A 19,064-nucleotide genomic window follows, 5' to 3' on the forward strand; every position below is an offset into this window, starting at 1 on the left:
ATTCTAGATGAGAATCTTCCTTACAGGAAAGTTGGAGACATCGAGGCCTTACCTTTGGTAGGGGGACTCTCGATGCTCATCGGCGGAGCAATTCGGCCAGGCGACTTTGGATGTTCAGAAGGAATATCCCTTACAGGCATGTTGGAGGTTTGAGGCCTTACCTTGGGTAGGGTGACTCTCAAACCTCTAGAAAGAATTGAACGCAAGGTTTAGCTTGTTGCACCTTCTCTTTCCATCTGCCTGTCTGTGTGTGCCGAAGGCTTCCTAGACCGCTTTATTTATACCCAATTCTTACAATAGTTTTTGCTCGTTTTTGTAACCAAGATTGTTTCTTAGTGGTTGTTCTTTTTGCTATTGCGTTTAGTACAAAAATATTTACGTAAGCATAAAATGTGTCGCGGTGCGATCGATTGCTGCACTTGCAAGAAATGTGACGGATATCATTCGTCGTTGGATCTATATGCTTGCTATGCATGAAGTTACTTGTTTGTGTTTTGTTGTTTTGTGTCTGCTCACCGTATAATGCTACGTAAGGCTTGTTGTATGCGAAATAATGTATACTCTAGTGAGATGTTTAGCAGATATGCTACACCTCCCCTGTTTAGAAGAATAATGTTAAATTGAGTGAAAATCTTTTTGCGAAAGAGTAACATTATTCTCTTTCAGTTCTATATTTGTATATGATTTTTTTTATTTTTTTTTCTTAATTTAATTATATTTAATGTTACGTCAGGCGTTCGACTAAGGTGGATAGTATTTTATGTACACTGAATCGTTAACCAAAGAATTGATATTGGAATATTTATAGCTGCATGTATTGAGCTTGAGTTTAATATTGGATTGTTTGCTATCTTCAAAATGCAATGAGGGTTCTTCATCTTTTTTCAAATCGAATTTTGCTTTCTTAATGCTAATGCTCGCAATTTTTCTTGAAGTATTTTTTTTAACTTTTCTTTCACATTGTTAGTTATCGATGCTTTGCGCTGTACTTCACATATAGTGGTATTGTTATATTCATCGTTATCAGCCTCTCTTGATGTGCATTGTAGTTCATTTTCAGCATCATTCAATTCTTTTTCATATAACTCATTCATATGCTTCTTAGTGTTCTTATGCGTTTTTTTTTGCACTTTTAATTTTGTTAATTGCATCTTCAGATTCATTAATTGCTTCGCAGTTCATGTCATTAAACATATCATTTAAATTATTGATTCTTTTGATATCTTCTCCAGTGTTATTTTCATTACATATTTCTTCTTGCTTAGAATGTTCTGTTTTAAAGTCATATTCAAATGCTTTTTCATTATACTGAGTAAAGTTATTCAAAGATTCTTCATCATTTTCATATTGCTTGTAGTTCATTGTTTCATATTTGCTTCCGCGTTCATATTTTTCGTATTCTTCGTAGTTGTAATCTTTATCTTCCGTTTGTGTTCCATTATAAAAGATCTTTTCCTGTTCTAATATACGTTTTTCTTGAGCATTTTCTTTTGTGCAACGATATTCACTTTCATGTTTATGTTGTCTTATGAGGAACATACTTTTAACTGATCTCTTATTAATATTTTCTCTCAAATCTGGATTTATTTTTATACAGCTAAGTTCATTTGATTTTTCATGTATCTTCGCATTGTTTTTACGATGCTCGATATCGTTCTCTTCAATGTTTTCATTTGTCCCATATTTTTGAGCATGATCTCTGTTATCACTATTATTTTCAACATTTTTCCTAATTTGCTTATACTGTTCTCTGGGATATCTGTGTAATTGTTCGAATCTTATTGTGTTAGGTAGATTCGAATTTTGTCTTCCATTTGCCTAGTTTTGATAAGACATGTAAGGTTGTATGTTCAATATGCTTAGTGAGTTCCCTGCTTTATCGATTCTGTTCCAGTTCCTCCTGCTGTTGCTGTATCTGACTGGTGGACGATTGTCGTATACATCGCTACAAATACAAAGTTAACACCTGCTTTGAAACACTGTTAACTCATCATGCTGGTCAAAAGTTTTATTCCGTTTGAGCTGATTGAACTCATAAATTAAAACTTGCTAATCACACTTCCATCTTCTCTGCCGAAGCAATAGCCATTAAACTAGTCGGCGGACGAAGGATTACAGACCGACCGACTGAACGTCTTCTTCACCGATAGTTCCAGTGTTCTGGCCGCAATGGATCACGGCACCTCCAAAGATCCCCTCATTCAACCACTAGTCTGTGTCACTGTGTCACCGACAATCATTTTCTGTCGGATTCCGGGTCATTCCGAAATGAACCGAAACGAGGAAGCCGATCGTCTGGCCAACAAAGGTTGGTTTCGTCTTACAGAAGCACACAACACCCTTTCCCGCCGAGATGCCATTCGCTTTACCAACACCAAAGTCTTCCAACACTAGAACACCACCTGAGAAAAACTTGACCTTAGCAACAATATCCGCCCCATTAAGCACAACACCGCTTCTTGGGAAGATTTCGAATCAAGTCACCATCAACGGGTCCTATCGAATGAGTCCACTTTCGAATAGGACATACACGCCTTCCTACATCCTCAACAAATCCAGTCGTCCACTCTGCAGCTTCTGTGGCGTTGACATCTGAATCCGCCACATCTTCACCGATTGCCATGGATACACGACACACCGAGCTACCTGCTAACTAGACACAGATTACGCGACAACCCTATCACCCGACGAACCATCTTATTAATTTGTTACGAATAAGCAATTTATATAGATAAAATGAAGTAATAGTTTTAACTTTTTACTAGCCGAAATTGCAATAGTTGTAGATAAGAGGCAAGCCACATCCGCAATAGTTTTGTCTTAGCATTAACCACTTTTTGTATAAAGTAGAGAGGCAAATTTAGTCTCAGAGACTCAAAACCTCTATAAATAACAAAAAAATCATAAATCACTTGAAATTTGAAATAATGCGGAAATCAGTGGCGCCATCTATACGGCAAATAACTGTCCATGCTGTAAAACATCATATTTTACCGAAGAATGACTAAACAGGAATAGAAAGCATTGTTTATCTTTGAGGTAGGCTTCCTTTTCTTATTCTTGGCTGAACGACCCTCTACGTCACGCCGACCATCAAATGGGTTATATATTAACACTTTTAATTATTCGTTTATTGTTACTACAATGTTATTCGACATTGTTGTAACCTGTACAACTAGTTGATAAGAGGTTTATTATTTTCTGGTGATAAAAAAAAAGCCTTTAAATGTTGTTACGTTTCGGTTAACTCCCCTTTCTTGCTCAGCAAAAAGCTGAAAAAGGGTAAACAGTTTCAAGCACAGCAAAAAAGCTGTATTTTTCGTCTTGCATTTATACGGGCGAAAATGAACTTTAACGACTCGCCATTTTGTGGGCGAAAAGCGTATCGCTCGTTGTTAGAAAGCAGCTTTCGCATGCGGCTTCCTGGATGAACGTACTTGTGCGTGAACACGACAAGCAAACAGCTGGTACAGCGTGCATGCAACCGGCTTTTTAACAGGCGAAAATGAACGCTTCTGGAGAAATGCCAACCACGTGGAGACGCACCAAAGTCACGAGTCAGCGCATTAGGCATCGCACGGAGCGTTATCACCTGGTATCATCGGTTACCTCGTACAGGTTCGGGACTTATTGCAGAACTCCACCTTCTCGCCGGCATTGAGTCGACCACGTGTGGACCAATCATCGGGCCCAACGGTTTTCCTTAACTCGGTATGGAGCAAAACCACCCCAACATCCCGCGTGAGATGAACAGCGGTGAACGCATCCAAGATGAGCTGCACGGAGATGAGCTGGGCGTTCGTAATTTCGGATAACGTTCATCCACCGGCCCGGATAAAACTCACGCACGGTGGTCGAGGTCACGGCGCTTAGTGACGTTGATCAGCAGCGGCAGTAGTTCATTTTCGTTCGTCTGTCAGGCGACGGAACGCAAAGGTTTTCGGCTCGCGCACCCGACGGTTGCGTATCGCGGTTCAGTTCGTGGCCGCGGCTCAGCCAGTGTGGTTCGGCATTTCGGCAGTGCTTTCTTCTCGTTCGATTCCCACACCATCTGCTTCCTTCTCTGTTGCTCTGTGCGTTGTGAGGGGCATCCCCAACGTGTCCGTTCTCTCATACGCAGACGGTAGGTTTGAAGAAGTCTGCGCGTCTGGCTCTACACGTGTGTGTTTGAGTGAGTGAGTGTGTGCGCGAGCGCGCGCGTTTGTGTAAATGGTTGTGTCTGTCTGTTTGCGAGAGTGTATTTTTATAGATCGATTGGTGCGGGGAAGGTGCCTGTGAATTGTGAGCCGTTGTGTGCGGGTGTATCGGTCGCGGTTACTGCTAGTGCACCAGTGTCCAATTCCTGTCCCTCTTCTTGCGGCCTTCTTCCTTCCTAAAGGCATTGGGCTGGACGGTGTGTTGTTTCCGTGCGACGGCACCGGCTTCGACTCCACTCCATTCGTCAGCAGAAAAGGGGTTGGAATCCGACAGTTCCGACGGGCTACGGGATCATGTTTGCCCTGGGTGGAAATGTGTTGAATAGTCAGCATGTTGCTGCACCAGGAACCTTCTGTATGTGAGATGGCGTGACCGACGATCATGCCCACTTGTATCACCAATCGGGAGTCGAACTTTTCTCGATCATGGTCGTCTGACGTCACGCCGTTTCGTCACATTGTTTGATCGGAAGATGTAAGGACGTTCCTGTTGACAACTCGCGAAGGGAACACGGTGAAACATGATGTAGTCCAAATTTAGATGACAACAGATGCATGATTCTACTTGCCTCTTTCGATTGGGCTATGTGCGTGGTTGTGTTTATAAATATATAAATATGTGCGTGTGCGCACATGTGTGTGTGTGTGTGTGTGTGTATGTGAACTTTTTCATTCAAACCCTCGTGGAAGCCGGTAATAATAAAACACGGGCGCTATCGGGGTTGTTACTACCACTAGCTGAATCAAATTCAATTCGAATGCTCCCCCTTCTTATCGCACATAGATCGAAAGGAACTCGGGACCGGATCTCATCTTCGCGGTAAGAAGACGGAGAAACCTGAAGAACAAAAAGTAACAAATAGTTCCGAAAACAGTTCGAACGCGTAAGCATAAAACCGGACGAGAGACCATACTGGCGTACACTGGGCGCGATAAAACGATGGTGGGTAGGCCGCACTGTATCGCGCCCGCTATCGGCGTCATCTAGTTTGTGCTGCATTGTTTGAGCTGTTGCTAATATTTACCTTATGGTTGTGGCCTTTTTTGTCTAGTACGAGCCACCTTTGCGTTTCGTTCACGTTTCTGTGATCTTTCGTAATGCAAGATTTCGTATTTTCGTTTGGAGTTCGATGCTCTAAGCCCGAAGGGTAGAATTATATTTTGAAGAAGTTTTACGAATATGAAATTTTGAGGATTGTGAAACATTCAAACAGTGTTCGAACTTTAACTTGATCTTTTTTCGGCTATTTTTGTCCAGTGGTGTGTTTCTGGTGAGAGATCTGGTCGTTCGCTTAAGTGAGAGTGTTTGTAGGTGGAGCACCTAAACAGGACAAGTTTAGTGATCAGGTTCTCGGAAACCACACCATCCGGAACCTCGTGTTTCCGGAACTGTAAGCTGACAACACTGTTGCCATTTGCTGATCGGCGGATACTCCTTCGTAAGTGATCGCATTGCCGCGTCGGCAATGGCGGCCGCAAGGTGCAGGGTAGCAGCACTGCTGCTGCTACTTCTAGCCGCCATCGGAACGGATGCAGCCAGGCAACAGCCGTCCATTGTTGAAAGCGAGGTAAGTGAGTGTGAGAACACATGGGGCTGGGCTGCACGCATTATAGTGCGTGTCGCGACACTCTGGATAGAACAAACAATGTACTGAATGTTGACAAACGACAAGGCAGCACTTGGGAGTTGAAGTGGGTCGACTGCAGTGCGATGTGTGTACGAGGCCAAGAGCCCATCGAAATGCATACACTTTGGCGTCGGATTTGGAGGACTACTTTTCGTAGCCAATTGTGTGTATGTGTGTGGTACATGGCTCTTCCTGTATGCGTCTTCTACCCTCCCGGTATGTGGAGTAGAATAAGAATCTTTGTGATTATGAAGGAAAATAGTTTATCAGAGTACTTCGTACCCTTCGTCTACTGCTAGTTGCTCCACGTGCCTTCATGGTGTAAGGTGTATTGGGATCGAGTATCTTATCCCGGCACCAACCTTACTGTGCTACATTGTATCCAGTGGTGAGCACTCCAGTGCGATCGTTTAGCGTGGTGATCCATTTTGCTGCCCGTTCCGAGTCATCATGGTGCATGGATACCTTAGGTCTTATGATCTTGATTAAAAAATACCTCAGATTGTAGTTTGAGGCACTGGTCATGGCGGGGTACTTGATAAGAGCGTTTGGAGCGCTGGCGTTGGTGCATATTTTTGTGCATGATGTAACGCGAAGACGCGGGACGCATCACCGTATCGCGCTCGACCGTTCACGATAAGAGACGTGCTGTGGTTGAAGATAAAGCGGCTGCGGGTGTTTCCAAAAGGTTGATTGTGTTGGACACCGTGTTTGCTGTACCGCAAGCTTAGACGAACTCAAGGATGTTAAGATGGGCTTATTGAAGCTTAGCGCACGGAGCCGGCTTTGGTATGTGGTTTAAACATTTAAATGTGTTGGACGTGTTTAGAGCATTCATCCGGTTAAAATGTACATTACATGAATCTTTGTTTTATCACAAGATTTGCAAATTCGCAAAGTTAAAAACTCAGACAACCACACATCAAAGTGCGAAGGTTAGCTCTAATGAAGAAAAGAGGACTTCCTCAATAGAATTATGGCAACATTTATGCGATATCTTACGATCTGCCTTTTGCAACGTAGTGCACCAATAACAAACCTCTAAACATAGCCAAAAACTATAAAAACGCTCAGTGGAATGCAGCTTACAATGGACATTGCTTTAGGAAAAAATGCTGCATCATTGCTGTCGAAGATTTACTTTCTGCCACAAATTTCTACACCAACTGTTTGTTGCAAGAAGATCTTTTTATAGCTTTTTTTGGTAGCCGTACGTATTGAGCGCTTCCAAACTCTTCTTCAGTGCCACTTTCGCTTAGCGCCACTGATCATGGGCTACATCGTATGGTGGTTGGCTTTATTTTGCTAAAAACTCGCACAACAGTCAGCGAGAACCTGTTTTCAATTAACACACCAAGGCCTGGTTCATGTTGAACTCGAACGATTTGATCCAGACAGACGAACCTTTCCATTAGGACACACCATGTTTCTGTGGCTTCCTTCACCATAAAATAATAAGAGCCAGAGCCCGTGCCAGCAAATAAAAAGAACTCTACCGTGGTTGGGAGAAATTGTGCCGTTGCGGTTTGCCATAAAGGTGGAAGAAACGGGTGGAACAGAATTGGAGATTTTTCAAGGATAAGATTTCGTCTTCCGAGACCCAACCGAGGTCATTGCATCCAGCCTGCAAAGATAGGGGGCCGTCCCTGGCAAGACGGGAAGCAATCCACTAGTTTTGAAATCTTTCTGGCAGGGTAGGTCCAGTCTTTATGTGCGACGGTGTGAGCTATTTTCGTCCCAATGCTGGTATTTGCATGAGGTAGGCTGCAGATCAATCTTAGTCACGAGTAGCAGGCTGTTGAAATGGAGCATTAGCTACACACATCGATGTCTGTGGCTGTTGGTAGAGACGGTTATGATTCGGTCGGGGTACGAAGAGGTGGGTTTGAAATCAAGAAGCTACTTACTATGAGTGTATCGGGTCGACAGATAGACCGCTGATGGAACTGGTGTGGGACTGACTCAGATAGGTCCACAGGGAAGTTCCTTATTTGGTTGCGTTTCGCAGTGATCTTCTCCCCGGTTTCGGTTTGGATGAAGGAGAAACTCGAGCAGCTCTGCAGCGTGCTGCGCCGTGGATAAGGTCGGCCGACTAAATCTACAAAACCGAAACCGATCATTTGTGTGCCGTATATGGGCATGGCGCATAGCACCAAGAGTGGTCGTGGGACTTGTGGCAAGGGCTTTGCCGAGGGCGATCGTGAGTCCAGTTGCGCTCGTGCTAGTCACACTCGTCATGGGCTTGTGATTTGTATTGCTTTGTGTTGGCATTGGCCTTTTGGGAATTGATACCGGCACCGGTGTCTTTCATTTCGTGGCGAAGCCGATTGCTTAATTATCATATTATTGACGCCACCGTGGCCGCCGGTAGGCAGCCCCGCACCGTTTAGCTACGCGATAAGTTACGCGAGACCCTGTGAGGCGTCCAGTGCGAGACGTCTGAGGTTCAATCAATTTGTTCAATTTTTACGCGCTCAAAAGTGACAGTTTGTCACGCCTTCTGGAGGTGATACATAGGCATGGGTTGTGTTGTTTCATCACGTTACTTTGGGAATGGAAAAAACACGCAATGGGATGAATTATAACAAGCTTTCTTTCTACTTGAGTATTTCTACAGAATACACTTGAAAATGACACATTTAGGTTGATGTCATCTTTTTGTTTTACTGTAGCTGATTCAATTCACAACAACCGATGCATGATGGCACATGCCGCGATTATGTCATCTTCAAGTGTTTTCTTTAAGTATCATAACGGAAATGAATAATATCTTATGTTGCAAAAACTTCTCAAGAAGACTGCGTCAGTGCAAGATGTGATTGTATTTATACGAATAAATATCAATCATTTTTAATTACATAGTCTTGTCATACTTGTTTATGGTACAATTAGTGTGGCTTTATAGTAAAGGATGTAATAATTTATTAAGCGACGCTATTTTAAGGCACTTTTTACTACATGAGCTGATTTTAAATGAGTTTAAACCGCAATATTTTATAAGGCGTTCCTACAAAACTGTGGTGTTCTTGAGAGGAAAAAACATAATTAAATAATTCAACTGCATGTCGCTTTTTTATTCACATGTAAGAACGTTACTTTGCTGGGGAGTGATGATTAATTTTAAACATCCATAATACTCTACCAGACAAGTTTCTCCGTCCAGCCTTTCCAGCCTTTCCTGAATCACAGCAAGCCGTCCTCTGGTCCATATTGTTTATTGTTTGGTTGTCCATGGCGTTTTTTTTTTGCTAAAGGTTGCTGATATAGTAAACATCTAGCATCCACCGTCCTGCTTCCCTTCTTTCCTTACGTGCAGTGAGTGAGAGAGCATCATAGGGAAGAGATTAGTGAAATTAGACGCATACCGCGAACAATGTTAGCCATCGCATTTCGGCAGCTAAAAAGGACCGGCCATAATTAACATCTTTCACACTTTGATAATTTATGAAACATCGTTGATCCGCTTTAGGAAGGTTGTTGCCACCGTCACCATGGCAAGTGAATGTTGGCTACGCTGGATTTGGTTGGCTACTGGGTTAGACTGGTGCGCTTCATCTCAAGAACGGTCTACCTGTTCGGCACCATTGTATGTATTTAATGCATGAAAAGTTTACCATACAGTTAGCTGTTGAAAAATTAAATCTTAATTTATTTTATTTACATTTGTTTATATTATTCCATTAACAATATCAGTGTAGTTTTGATCTTGAAGAAGAAATGTATTGAAAAAGAATTATTTCACATCGAAATAAATGCAATTTTTCGTGACGCGACGAGTGGGTTTTTGGGTAAGTGGGATAAGCTGTAGTATAATAAATTCTTTCATTTTAACACCACCCGGTGATGTCACAGGATCTATTTTTCAATCCATAAGCATCCATAAAGAAATGGTGAAAAATTTATGGAACGCATATCAAAACAAACTTCAAAACCGATTGTCCAAAAAGCTAGCTGAAAGGTGCGATGATGCCATTGTCCGTAGCTGGGAATCGGTGGATTTAACCGCTGGTTCAGCATTTTCAACGAATGTTGTGTTTTTTTTTTGTTGTTGAATGTGGAGATCCAAATGGAGGTTGATGGAGCAAACATTTGTCTATGAATGAATGGTTTTGCTTTGATTGTGTAGAAAAAAATTAAATCGTTTAACTGATATTGAATCAATAAAATTCGAATTTGAAAATATTAAATAAATAACTTAAAATTAGTAGTTAGCCCAAAAAGCCTTTTGAGAATGTGAAATATCCGCTTTAAAAATTTGATTCCTTCAAACCAAATACTTGTCCAGAAAATGCGGTTTTTGTTTGGAGGATGAGATATGATTCTCAGCCTAATGAATTATTCAGCACATAATTAGTTTTTTATTCTGCGTCTAATTTTTCCTAATTTGCCTACCTCTGCTCCCCACCTACGTTCATCGCCACCAGTTAAATTGTTGCGAATTTGGCGAAAAGATTCACAATGCGTTTGCGTTTCCATTCTTCCTTTCTTTTGCACCCCGCAAACCTGTGAAACGAACGTTCAACCCAGCCATGTCGGTTGTGATATTATGATGAATTTTTTTATAATCACTCTTAAATTACGCTGCCAGTGGATCTTGTTTTTTTGTGCTGTCCGGATTTCTTTTATGGAAGGTTATGTCTTATTTGCCCGGCATTTAGACGGATTAGCCGCTTTCGGTAGGTTTCATGTTTTACTGGCGACCGGCTGTGTCCGGCTGCTTTCTGTTTTACCCCCCCCCCCCCAGCCTACAGTGCGTGTTGAAATACGGCGGTGTTTTATGGACGAAGGTGAATTTAGAATAACTCTACACGCGCGGGATGTGGTGCCCGTCGAGATGATTGTTTCAATTGTGGTGCCCATTCATTTTATGTATCGTTTGCTACCTACGAAATAAAGGGCGCCAAAAGTTTGCTCCAAGATGGGACTTGTTTTACGAGTTTAACTGTTTATTTGGCTGAAATATTCGGCTACAAAGAACGGGCCTGTAGTATGCAATGATAACTTCGAGGTGTAAGCTTGTAAACAATTTTGAAACGATTGAAGGACTGCTACACGTGTAAAAGATATTGAAACAAAATTCTCACTTCCGCGCCTGGGAAAGGAAGCGAGAATTTATGAATTAATTTTCAAATCTCGCTTAAACCATCGAAACCATCCTTCATCCGGAGACCGGTACGATGCCGGGATATAATTTGAATTTATAGCGCACAACGGTTGATGGATACTGCAAGTTAATCTAATCGTGAAGCAAAGAAATGCATTTTAAAGATCATTCAAAAGGAGTGGTTCGCTTCTTTTCGCCCCCTTTTTTTTGTCTGCGGCAGTGCATTTGGTGGATCTAATTTATTTACAGCATAACAATAAATTAGGCGACATTATTAAGCGCGATTAGTTTCATTTTCAATTTTCACCCCCTTTTTTACGAGTGGTTTTTTGTACTCCTACGCTTATACAGCGTAGGAGTGTGCCGGTGGTGGGAGCACTGATCTTCATTTGATAGGACCGAGTTCAAATCCCAGCCAGAACGTTTCCCTATTGTGAGGAATGATTCGTCTTCGTGAGAAAGGCAAAAGATGCGTCAGAATAGGTATCGTGATCGATGCAAAGGTGTCCTCAGCGTTCAAAGATATTAAACTAAATTTCACGTTTAAAAAATCGATTTTCTGAACACCAACGAATTCAACATCTTTTCTTTTTCTGTCGTAGAACGCTTTAGGTGTGTGCATAATTCGATTATATTTTTAAGATTTCTGTCAGTGATAGATTTGAAGTAATTTTCTGATCGAAATATCACTTATAATGAGAATCCGTTGGCTTAAGTAGCGTCCGATATGGCTTAATACTGTATGTATTTGATATTACAAACGATAATCTATTTTTAAAACAGTGCAAGCACGCTATTTAATGATTGCAAACTCGTAGACAGTAAAAATTTCATCATGCGTCATTGTTTATACAACGAAACGGTTGGCGCGTGGACCATTTTGTGAGGATTGAATTTCGCGAACCATTTTACGGCCCAAAGAAAATCAGTGTAGACAAAACAGGACAAGACTGTTGTTTACTTGAGCCGCGTGTATGGCTATGACCAGTGTCTTTAAAGTGACTATGGACCACACGGAGCGAGGGATTAGTGTGCAAAGACATTTCTTATGCCTGTTGACGTCAACGGTGCAGAGAATAGATAACATTTTGCTTCTCCAACCATCCATACGGTTTTGATGGACTTGTAATTGTGGAATGAAATATTTTGTAATATACTTTTGATGCTTGATGTAGACTTTAGTTAGTTATGTATATTTCCATTTTATCAAATTTAATCTTACAATAGTGGCTGTTATCTTAATGTTAATGTGTTATTAATAATATTATTATACTAATATTATTATACAAATATTATTGATTTTATAGTAAATATAATATTAATTATATTATTTAATGTGTAATTAATTAATATTAATATTAAATTGGCTGAAGTGAAATTTAGTGATTGCGAGCGAGTGTTTTAAAAATTTTTTATTTATAATTAATTATGACGGTCCAGTGCCGTATTGAGTGTTTTTAAATGTTAAGGGAAAAAATGTGTTGGAAATTGAAAAACCCTTGAGTTGAAAGAAAACTAAAGCTATTGTTTCTAACCTATCCTTATTGCTAGTACTTAATTTAAACAAATATTTACAATTACTTTCGATGACACGCTTATAAACTACTAGCTTAAGAAGGTAAATCTCTTAGCATTTCCACCGTGCTGGAAAAGCAATTGGCATCATATGCCGCTTTTTGTTTTTTCAATATTTCCTCTTTAGTGGGTAAATGGCTGAATGGCTATTATAAATATGTTTTGCGATCTTTGCAGTTTTAATTCGTGTGTTGGAGCACAGTTTGATCATACTGGTGAGGCATAAGTTATGATTGGGCGAACTAATGATTTGTATAATAACAATTTGTTTTGAAATGAAAGTTAGGATTTTCTGTTGAGGAAGCAGTATAGGGTATTAAACATTTTTTCGCATTTTATGGTTATATTTTCTATGTGGGTTATGTATGCATATCAACCATCTATCGAGAAAAAGTCCTTAGTATTTAATCGCGCTTGACCATGCAGTTTCGTTACCGTTTATTTTTAAATTCATACAAGTTTCATAGGAAGTTTGCGGGAGCTGGTGTATCTTTGTAAAGAATATGGCTTCAGATTTAGCTCCGTAAACTTTAAGTTTCCACTTTTTACAGTATTTAGAGTAATTAATAAGGGCTTTGTTTAGTGTTTATAATCACCATCTTCAGTTTTTTTGCTGCTGATGATAGTGCGACATCATCATCGTAAAAATATTGTTCGCAATTCGGCATGATTGGAATATCTGACGTGAGTATATTAAATAACAGTGGGGACAGGACACTTCCCTGCGGTACCCCTGCCGATGGGGTGTAGGGGTTTGATGTTGAATTCGCGATGTGTATTTTATTAGAACGATTTGAGATAAATGAATCTATGATATTAATTAAATACTCCGGGAAGTTTAGTTTGACAAGTTTTAATATTAGTCCCTTGGTGCCACATGGAATCAAACGCTTTTTCTGTATCGAGCAGCACTACTCCTGTTGATTTTCTGTTTTGTCTTGGATGTAGACTAAATAATTGTGAATTTTAATTAATGGATACGTATTATCAAGCTGTTTCATTTAAGACACACGATGAGCTGGTTAATCATAGTGATTGTTGAAACGTTTCATTATTACTTCACTGTTATGAATTCATCCAATAGACAGACGCGTACTCATAACTGTTGGTTTAACACAGCACTTTGTGGCTTTGACAACTTTGTTTTTACTTCTCCACTTCTCCACTGGCATCATTAATCATGGACGCAAGAACGCAGGCGATGAGATACCCACGAACACCTACAGAAGTTACTGTCAGATTGTTTTCTTAATAATTGCAGCTACCGCACACGGTGGCTTTAGGGTGATAGATGAACTTTTTCTTGCGCCTTTTTCACTGAAGATGGATTAGTGGAGAAGACCAAACCCGTTACCCTTCCACACATTCCCTTCGCGTCGTGTATTGGTTATGCCTGCCCGAGTTTAACTGCTTTCGCTCCTTTCTATCGACATGCACACAGCGATCTGTGTTTTGACGCTGCTCCAGCACGGTTAGACCCATAACAGGAAAAAGGTGCTTAGGTTAGGTGTCGGTGTGTCAGTCGCCCGTCGGCCAGATTGAAACGCTTGCTGAGCGGCGTGGGGATCCATTCACCTACCCCACGTTTGCCATATTTATGTCGGCAAGTTCTCTTCTTGTCGTGGCGGTGAGAATCAATTAATTTTCTGGTTTCGGGCCGCTGATAAAGTAGATTATCGTATGCTGCACGGTCGATGAGCCGATGGGCTTTGGTTTTGTGTTGGCAGCATTGTGCAGCATCCAAGGGTCTTCTGGGTGCACCAGCCTTTTCTACAGCCAGGTAGGGCTTGCAATCGGCTGGTTCGGAGTGTTCCAATGCGAACAAAACATGCATCCTGCCACCAAGTAACATGAGATCGTTTATGGTTGAAACCCTCTTTTTATGGCTGCCGTTGCCTGTTGTTCACTGATGCTAGAGAGTCAATCGCACAAGGGTGAGAGAGTGAGAAAGACAATAAGAAAGAGAGAGGGACTAGGTTGCGTTAGAACTGATCCCCCTAGACACGACACTGACAAGGGTGGCCTTTAGATTGATACAATCGATGCCGCCAATTGGCGTTTCTGGTTTAGGAGGTTACGTTTTGGGAAGAGTTCTACTTTTAACGTCCGTTGGAGTTTAGGGAAAATCGACCGGGAAAATGTTTTCCGATGTGAGGGACGAGTGCAGCCATTCGATTGATTGGCTCAATGCGTGCACAATTGACCTGGGTCAATTAGATTGTTATCAGTATTATTGGTGTTTATTCGTGTTGTTTACTGGCATATATAAAAATTAATTATTCCATCAGTGTTTTTACGCAACAAAGCAGGGCGTTGGAAACGTTTGACACACATTTGCGGTATCTTATACGGGTAGATTCTAAGCGATAGTAAAAAGACCTTCTCATCGGGAGTATTGTTTATGCAGTTTAAACAACTCTTGAATATTCTATATTTAGCATTGGACGTTTACTACAGCGAATGATCCTTTCTCACAGCGTCGTCATAGCTTTTCCCACACAAGGAGATTGCTTTAATCTAAGAATTGATGGATCACGACTTCGGATAGGATCACTAACGCGAACTAAAGCATAAATCAGCACGCTAATGGCTCGCTGTGCATACGTATTGCCTACTCTGACAAATCAAGGCATACGATTGTTTTCTATGCAAATTTAAATGTACCATAAAATATTTATACGCCCGTTCGCCGTTCGGATTAGCGCAACGAATGTGCTGCACCCTTGGGGTATGGAACGTTAAATATGCGGTCCTGCAACTAACCGGTTTGCTTTCTCCAGACGCAGTTCATCAGCTTTGGAATCAGTGTGGTGTGCGCTTCATGCTTCAAATTGATGCATTTTGTTTATGCTACATATTTGCCGATTGTAAGACAATACAATTCCTTGAACGTCGCCAGAACGGTACTGTTCACATAGTTTGGTTTTTATTTGAGCCATCGCTCACTCTCTCGTGAAGAACGATCTGGCAGACACATGAGTCATGGTTTACGTCATCGAGCCCAATGCAATGCTGCCGAGTGCGTGTGTGATGGTGGTGCATTGCAGGCCCAACGTTGCCCATGGAAATGGAAATGTAAGACCAAACAACAAGAAAAATAGTCCCCAGAGTTCGAATCGTTTATTAACGACTTGCGCCGTCGCGCCCGATGGCAAGGCGACGACACAATGCGCGGAACGATAAAATTAATGACAATAATTTAGTTCGGTCGTCTGCTAACTGTTGCAACATGACAGAGTATGTTTGAGAGTTTGGGGGAGCTTTAGGGTCGGTGGTTGACTGGCTCCAAAAAAGGAAATTTAACAACAGAGAGTAAATCAACAACAGTGTTCCAAGGGTGCAAGAGTTCTGTTGCAGTATTTTTTTTTGTTTCGTTTCGATTAGTGAAGAAAGCGTATCAGTCAACGTAGCATAAAACTAAGAGAATTGTTTTCTGGTGCAGTTGTGGGAAAAAGGCATTTGTTAAATAGTCTTAACGCTGCATAAGAAAAACGGAGGAGATCGTATAAATTGTAGTGCTTGACTCACAGTAAACAAAGTTCTTACAAACAGAAATCGAAGAAAGGTACATTATTTAATTATTAATTACTTATTTAATTCAAATTGTCTTAAAAATTTATTTATTCATTAAATTCAAATTCTAATTAAATATATGCTTAAACTAGGGTAGGGGGGGGGGGGGGAGGAATTATGATAAAGAGTCATTAGAGGCAAACGATTTTTATGAAGTAAAGGTAAAGGACTCTAGAAGGCGGGTTCGGAAGTGGGAAATAGGAAAGTTGAGGTAGAACAGCTCGTGATCTCTGTTGAAAGAAACGAAATCTGTTAACCAAGGATCATTCTGGCCAAAAACCGAACAATAGGAAGGGATAAATATGGGTGGTCTATCAAGAAGTCGACGAGAAGGGACATACAGGGGTATAGAAGATAGAAGTGAAGGAACGTCGAGTTCAGAGGCAAAGATACATGCGATGAAGTAGGACTTCGCGTGTGAATGGCGGGATCTAATATCTATTAAACCCAATATCTTCTTCTTCTTCCTCTTCTTCTTGGCGTAACGACCTCTAAGGTCATGCCGGCCATCAAAATGGCTTTCTAGACTGCCGATAACACGTAGTTGGTTAGTCAGACCTCACTACAAAGGGACGGTCCGGATGGGATTTGCACCCCGGTCCAGTCGTTTGAAGACCGGCGTCGCTGTCGCCTACATCACCGGGCCGTGCAGCGGCAGCGGAATATGAGAATATGAGGGCACAGGAACGGTGTAGCCGTGTACAAATTTACGGACAGCCATAAACTTCCTCTGAACCCCTCTCTATTCTTTGGATTGCCGTTTTTTCAGGCTGGGGTCCACACTACGCTTTCATAATCCAGAACGAAGCGAATCTAACAACAGTACAGTGCCTTTAAACATAAAGGATCTCTGATCTCAGAAGCCATGTCGAAGATTAAGCCTAGTGCTATATCTATTCTGATTCTGAGTGCTATTTATTTGATGCTAAACTGCATCTATAGATCATCCTATGCTGCATCAATAGCATTTATAATTTTCGTAAACGTCTATTTCAATATCTGATGAATGTATTGTTTCCGAGGATGTGAGCTTCGGTGAAGGTCTCTTCCTCTTATTCTTCTTTTTCTTGGCTTAACGACCTCTAAGGTCATGTCGGCTATCGAAAAGGCTTTCTAGACTGCCGATACCACGTAGATGGTTTGGTTAGTCAGTCCTCATTACAGACTTGGGGATTATATTAGACGACAAGTTGAAATTCCACGCTCACATAGACTGGGTCATCACCAAAGTGGCAAAGAAGTGTGGAGTGATTAGTAGGCTGGCGAACGGTCTCGATTTTTTCGGGCAAGTCCACCTCTACAAATCACTAATATCCCCATACTTTGATTTCTTCTCGTCCATTTTGTTTCTCGGCAATAAGGGGCAAATTATTCGGCTTCAACGGTTCCAAATTGTATCGGCATCATACGATTTTGGGTTTTAGCTGGATATCCTGCAATGGATGTCTGTAGAGCAAACAATTTTGTAGCAGACCATGACATTGGCACATCGACTTTTGAACATCCTATTGTCAGTGTATCTGGGAGAGAGAATAGTGCGGGGTTCGGACGCTCACAGGTACTGTACACGCAGGCCAGGTGAGGCCAGAGTCTTACTTACTATCTCATAGTGCTAGGAACTCGTTGTATTTCAAAGGAATTCAACGGTACAACAGAATACCCAGGGAATTAAAAAACACGAGCAGCTTACAGGAGTTCAAGCGTAGGTGTGCTGTGAATGTCAAACAAACTGTGTAATGTTAAATATGTGTAGATGTCCATGTCACTCTGTGTTATGTAACTGCACTTATCATCATGATCTAGATGATGATAGTATGATTTTTTTTGTGTATTTTTAATTTAATTCATTCATTCATTCCTTAATTCGTCGAAATGCTCTTTGATGCCCCACTTACGGTTTATTAATATTTTTATTATACAATTAGAGTAAAAATATCGTAAAGATAATTCCGTCCTTCTCAATCCTGTGTTGGGGTAAGAGGTGGGACTTATTTATTTATTTATTTATAATTAATTATGACGGTTCAGTGGCTTATTGTCAACACCGCTTGTGTTGAATAGATTTTCACATATTGATAAGGTATTTCCGCCTTATTCTTTGCCTTATACGGGGTGGGACTTATCATCATTATTATTACTACGGGGAGACGGTTCGGAATGGGATTTGAACCCCGGTCCTGCCGTTTGAAGACCGGTGCCGTTGTCGAATACAACACCGGGCCGCCTCCGGTGAAGGACTCTATTGACAGTAAAACAAAACCGAGCAATTTACGGGTAATATAAATGGTTAAGCAAGAAAATGGATCATTCAGTCTTGGTATCAAACCCCTTTCTTTTAATCTCAAATGGAAAATAAAAGAATACATTTGCAATCATTGCAGAAAAGTAAAAACAGGAAAATGATTTAGAAGTTCATTTGCAAAAAAATTCACACTACATTCACGAGACGGCTCTGTTAATCAAACTAATATGAAATAGTGCATTTTTTATGTAAACATTTGTCTGCCTGTAGATGAGTTTAAGTGTAGTCCATGCTACAATTTTCAATCAAACGTAATAAAGTTAGAAAAGGAAAGACAGAGAGAGACGGAAGGAGAATTAGGCAAAGATCCAAAAGTAAAACATCTCAAACTTCAATCCAAATGTCCCATAACTTTCTAAAGGTGTTTGAAAGGAATCTGTATCGCGTGTGGTTGAAAATGCCACACAAGCGTCACACTGCCAACACAGAAAAAATCGCTCAATCTCTTTGCCCGAAAGAGCTCAAGGTACAATAAAACGAACGCCTTCCCCCATCCATCAAGCGAATCCATGTTCAACACAGCTCTGAAATCGTTCAGAAAGCATTGCACAGTTGTTTATTAGTTCTAGCAGCGAAATCGTTCCGTCGCCGCAATCGCCAGCTGAGCGTGCATGCAGCAGCATGACTAAGATCGGCCGAATTTTCCGATGCCCATTCACTTGCAAGGGGAAGATAATATTGATTTA

The 19,064-nt window shown here is 41.1% G+C and overlaps 1 protein-coding gene across 3 annotated transcripts in view; it reads left to right on the plus strand.

Annotated features, from left to right (window-relative positions):
* The window catches only part of LOC126556551 (basement membrane-specific heparan sulfate proteoglycan core protein), a 206,664-nt gene that overhangs the window by 99,418 nt on the left and 88,182 nt on the right, over positions 1-19,064 (plus strand). Inside the window, exon 1 of one of the 3 annotated variants that reach the window (XM_050211849.1) lies at positions 5,530-5,764. The exons of the other annotated variants lie outside the window; for them this stretch is intronic. Within the exon in view, the coding sequence (XP_050067806.1) occupies positions 5,663-5,764 (102 nt within the window). The 5' untranslated portion in view covers positions 5,530-5,662. Of the gene's footprint in view, positions 1-5,529; positions 5,765-19,064 lie in introns of those variants that run through there. 3 annotated transcript variants of the gene reach the window in all.

This window comes from Anopheles maculipalpis, chromosome 2RL (genome assembly GCF_943734695.1).
Source record: "Anopheles maculipalpis chromosome 2RL, idAnoMacuDA_375_x, whole genome shotgun sequence".
NCBI lineage: Eukaryota > Metazoa > Arthropoda > Insecta > Diptera > Culicidae > Anopheles > Anopheles maculipalpis.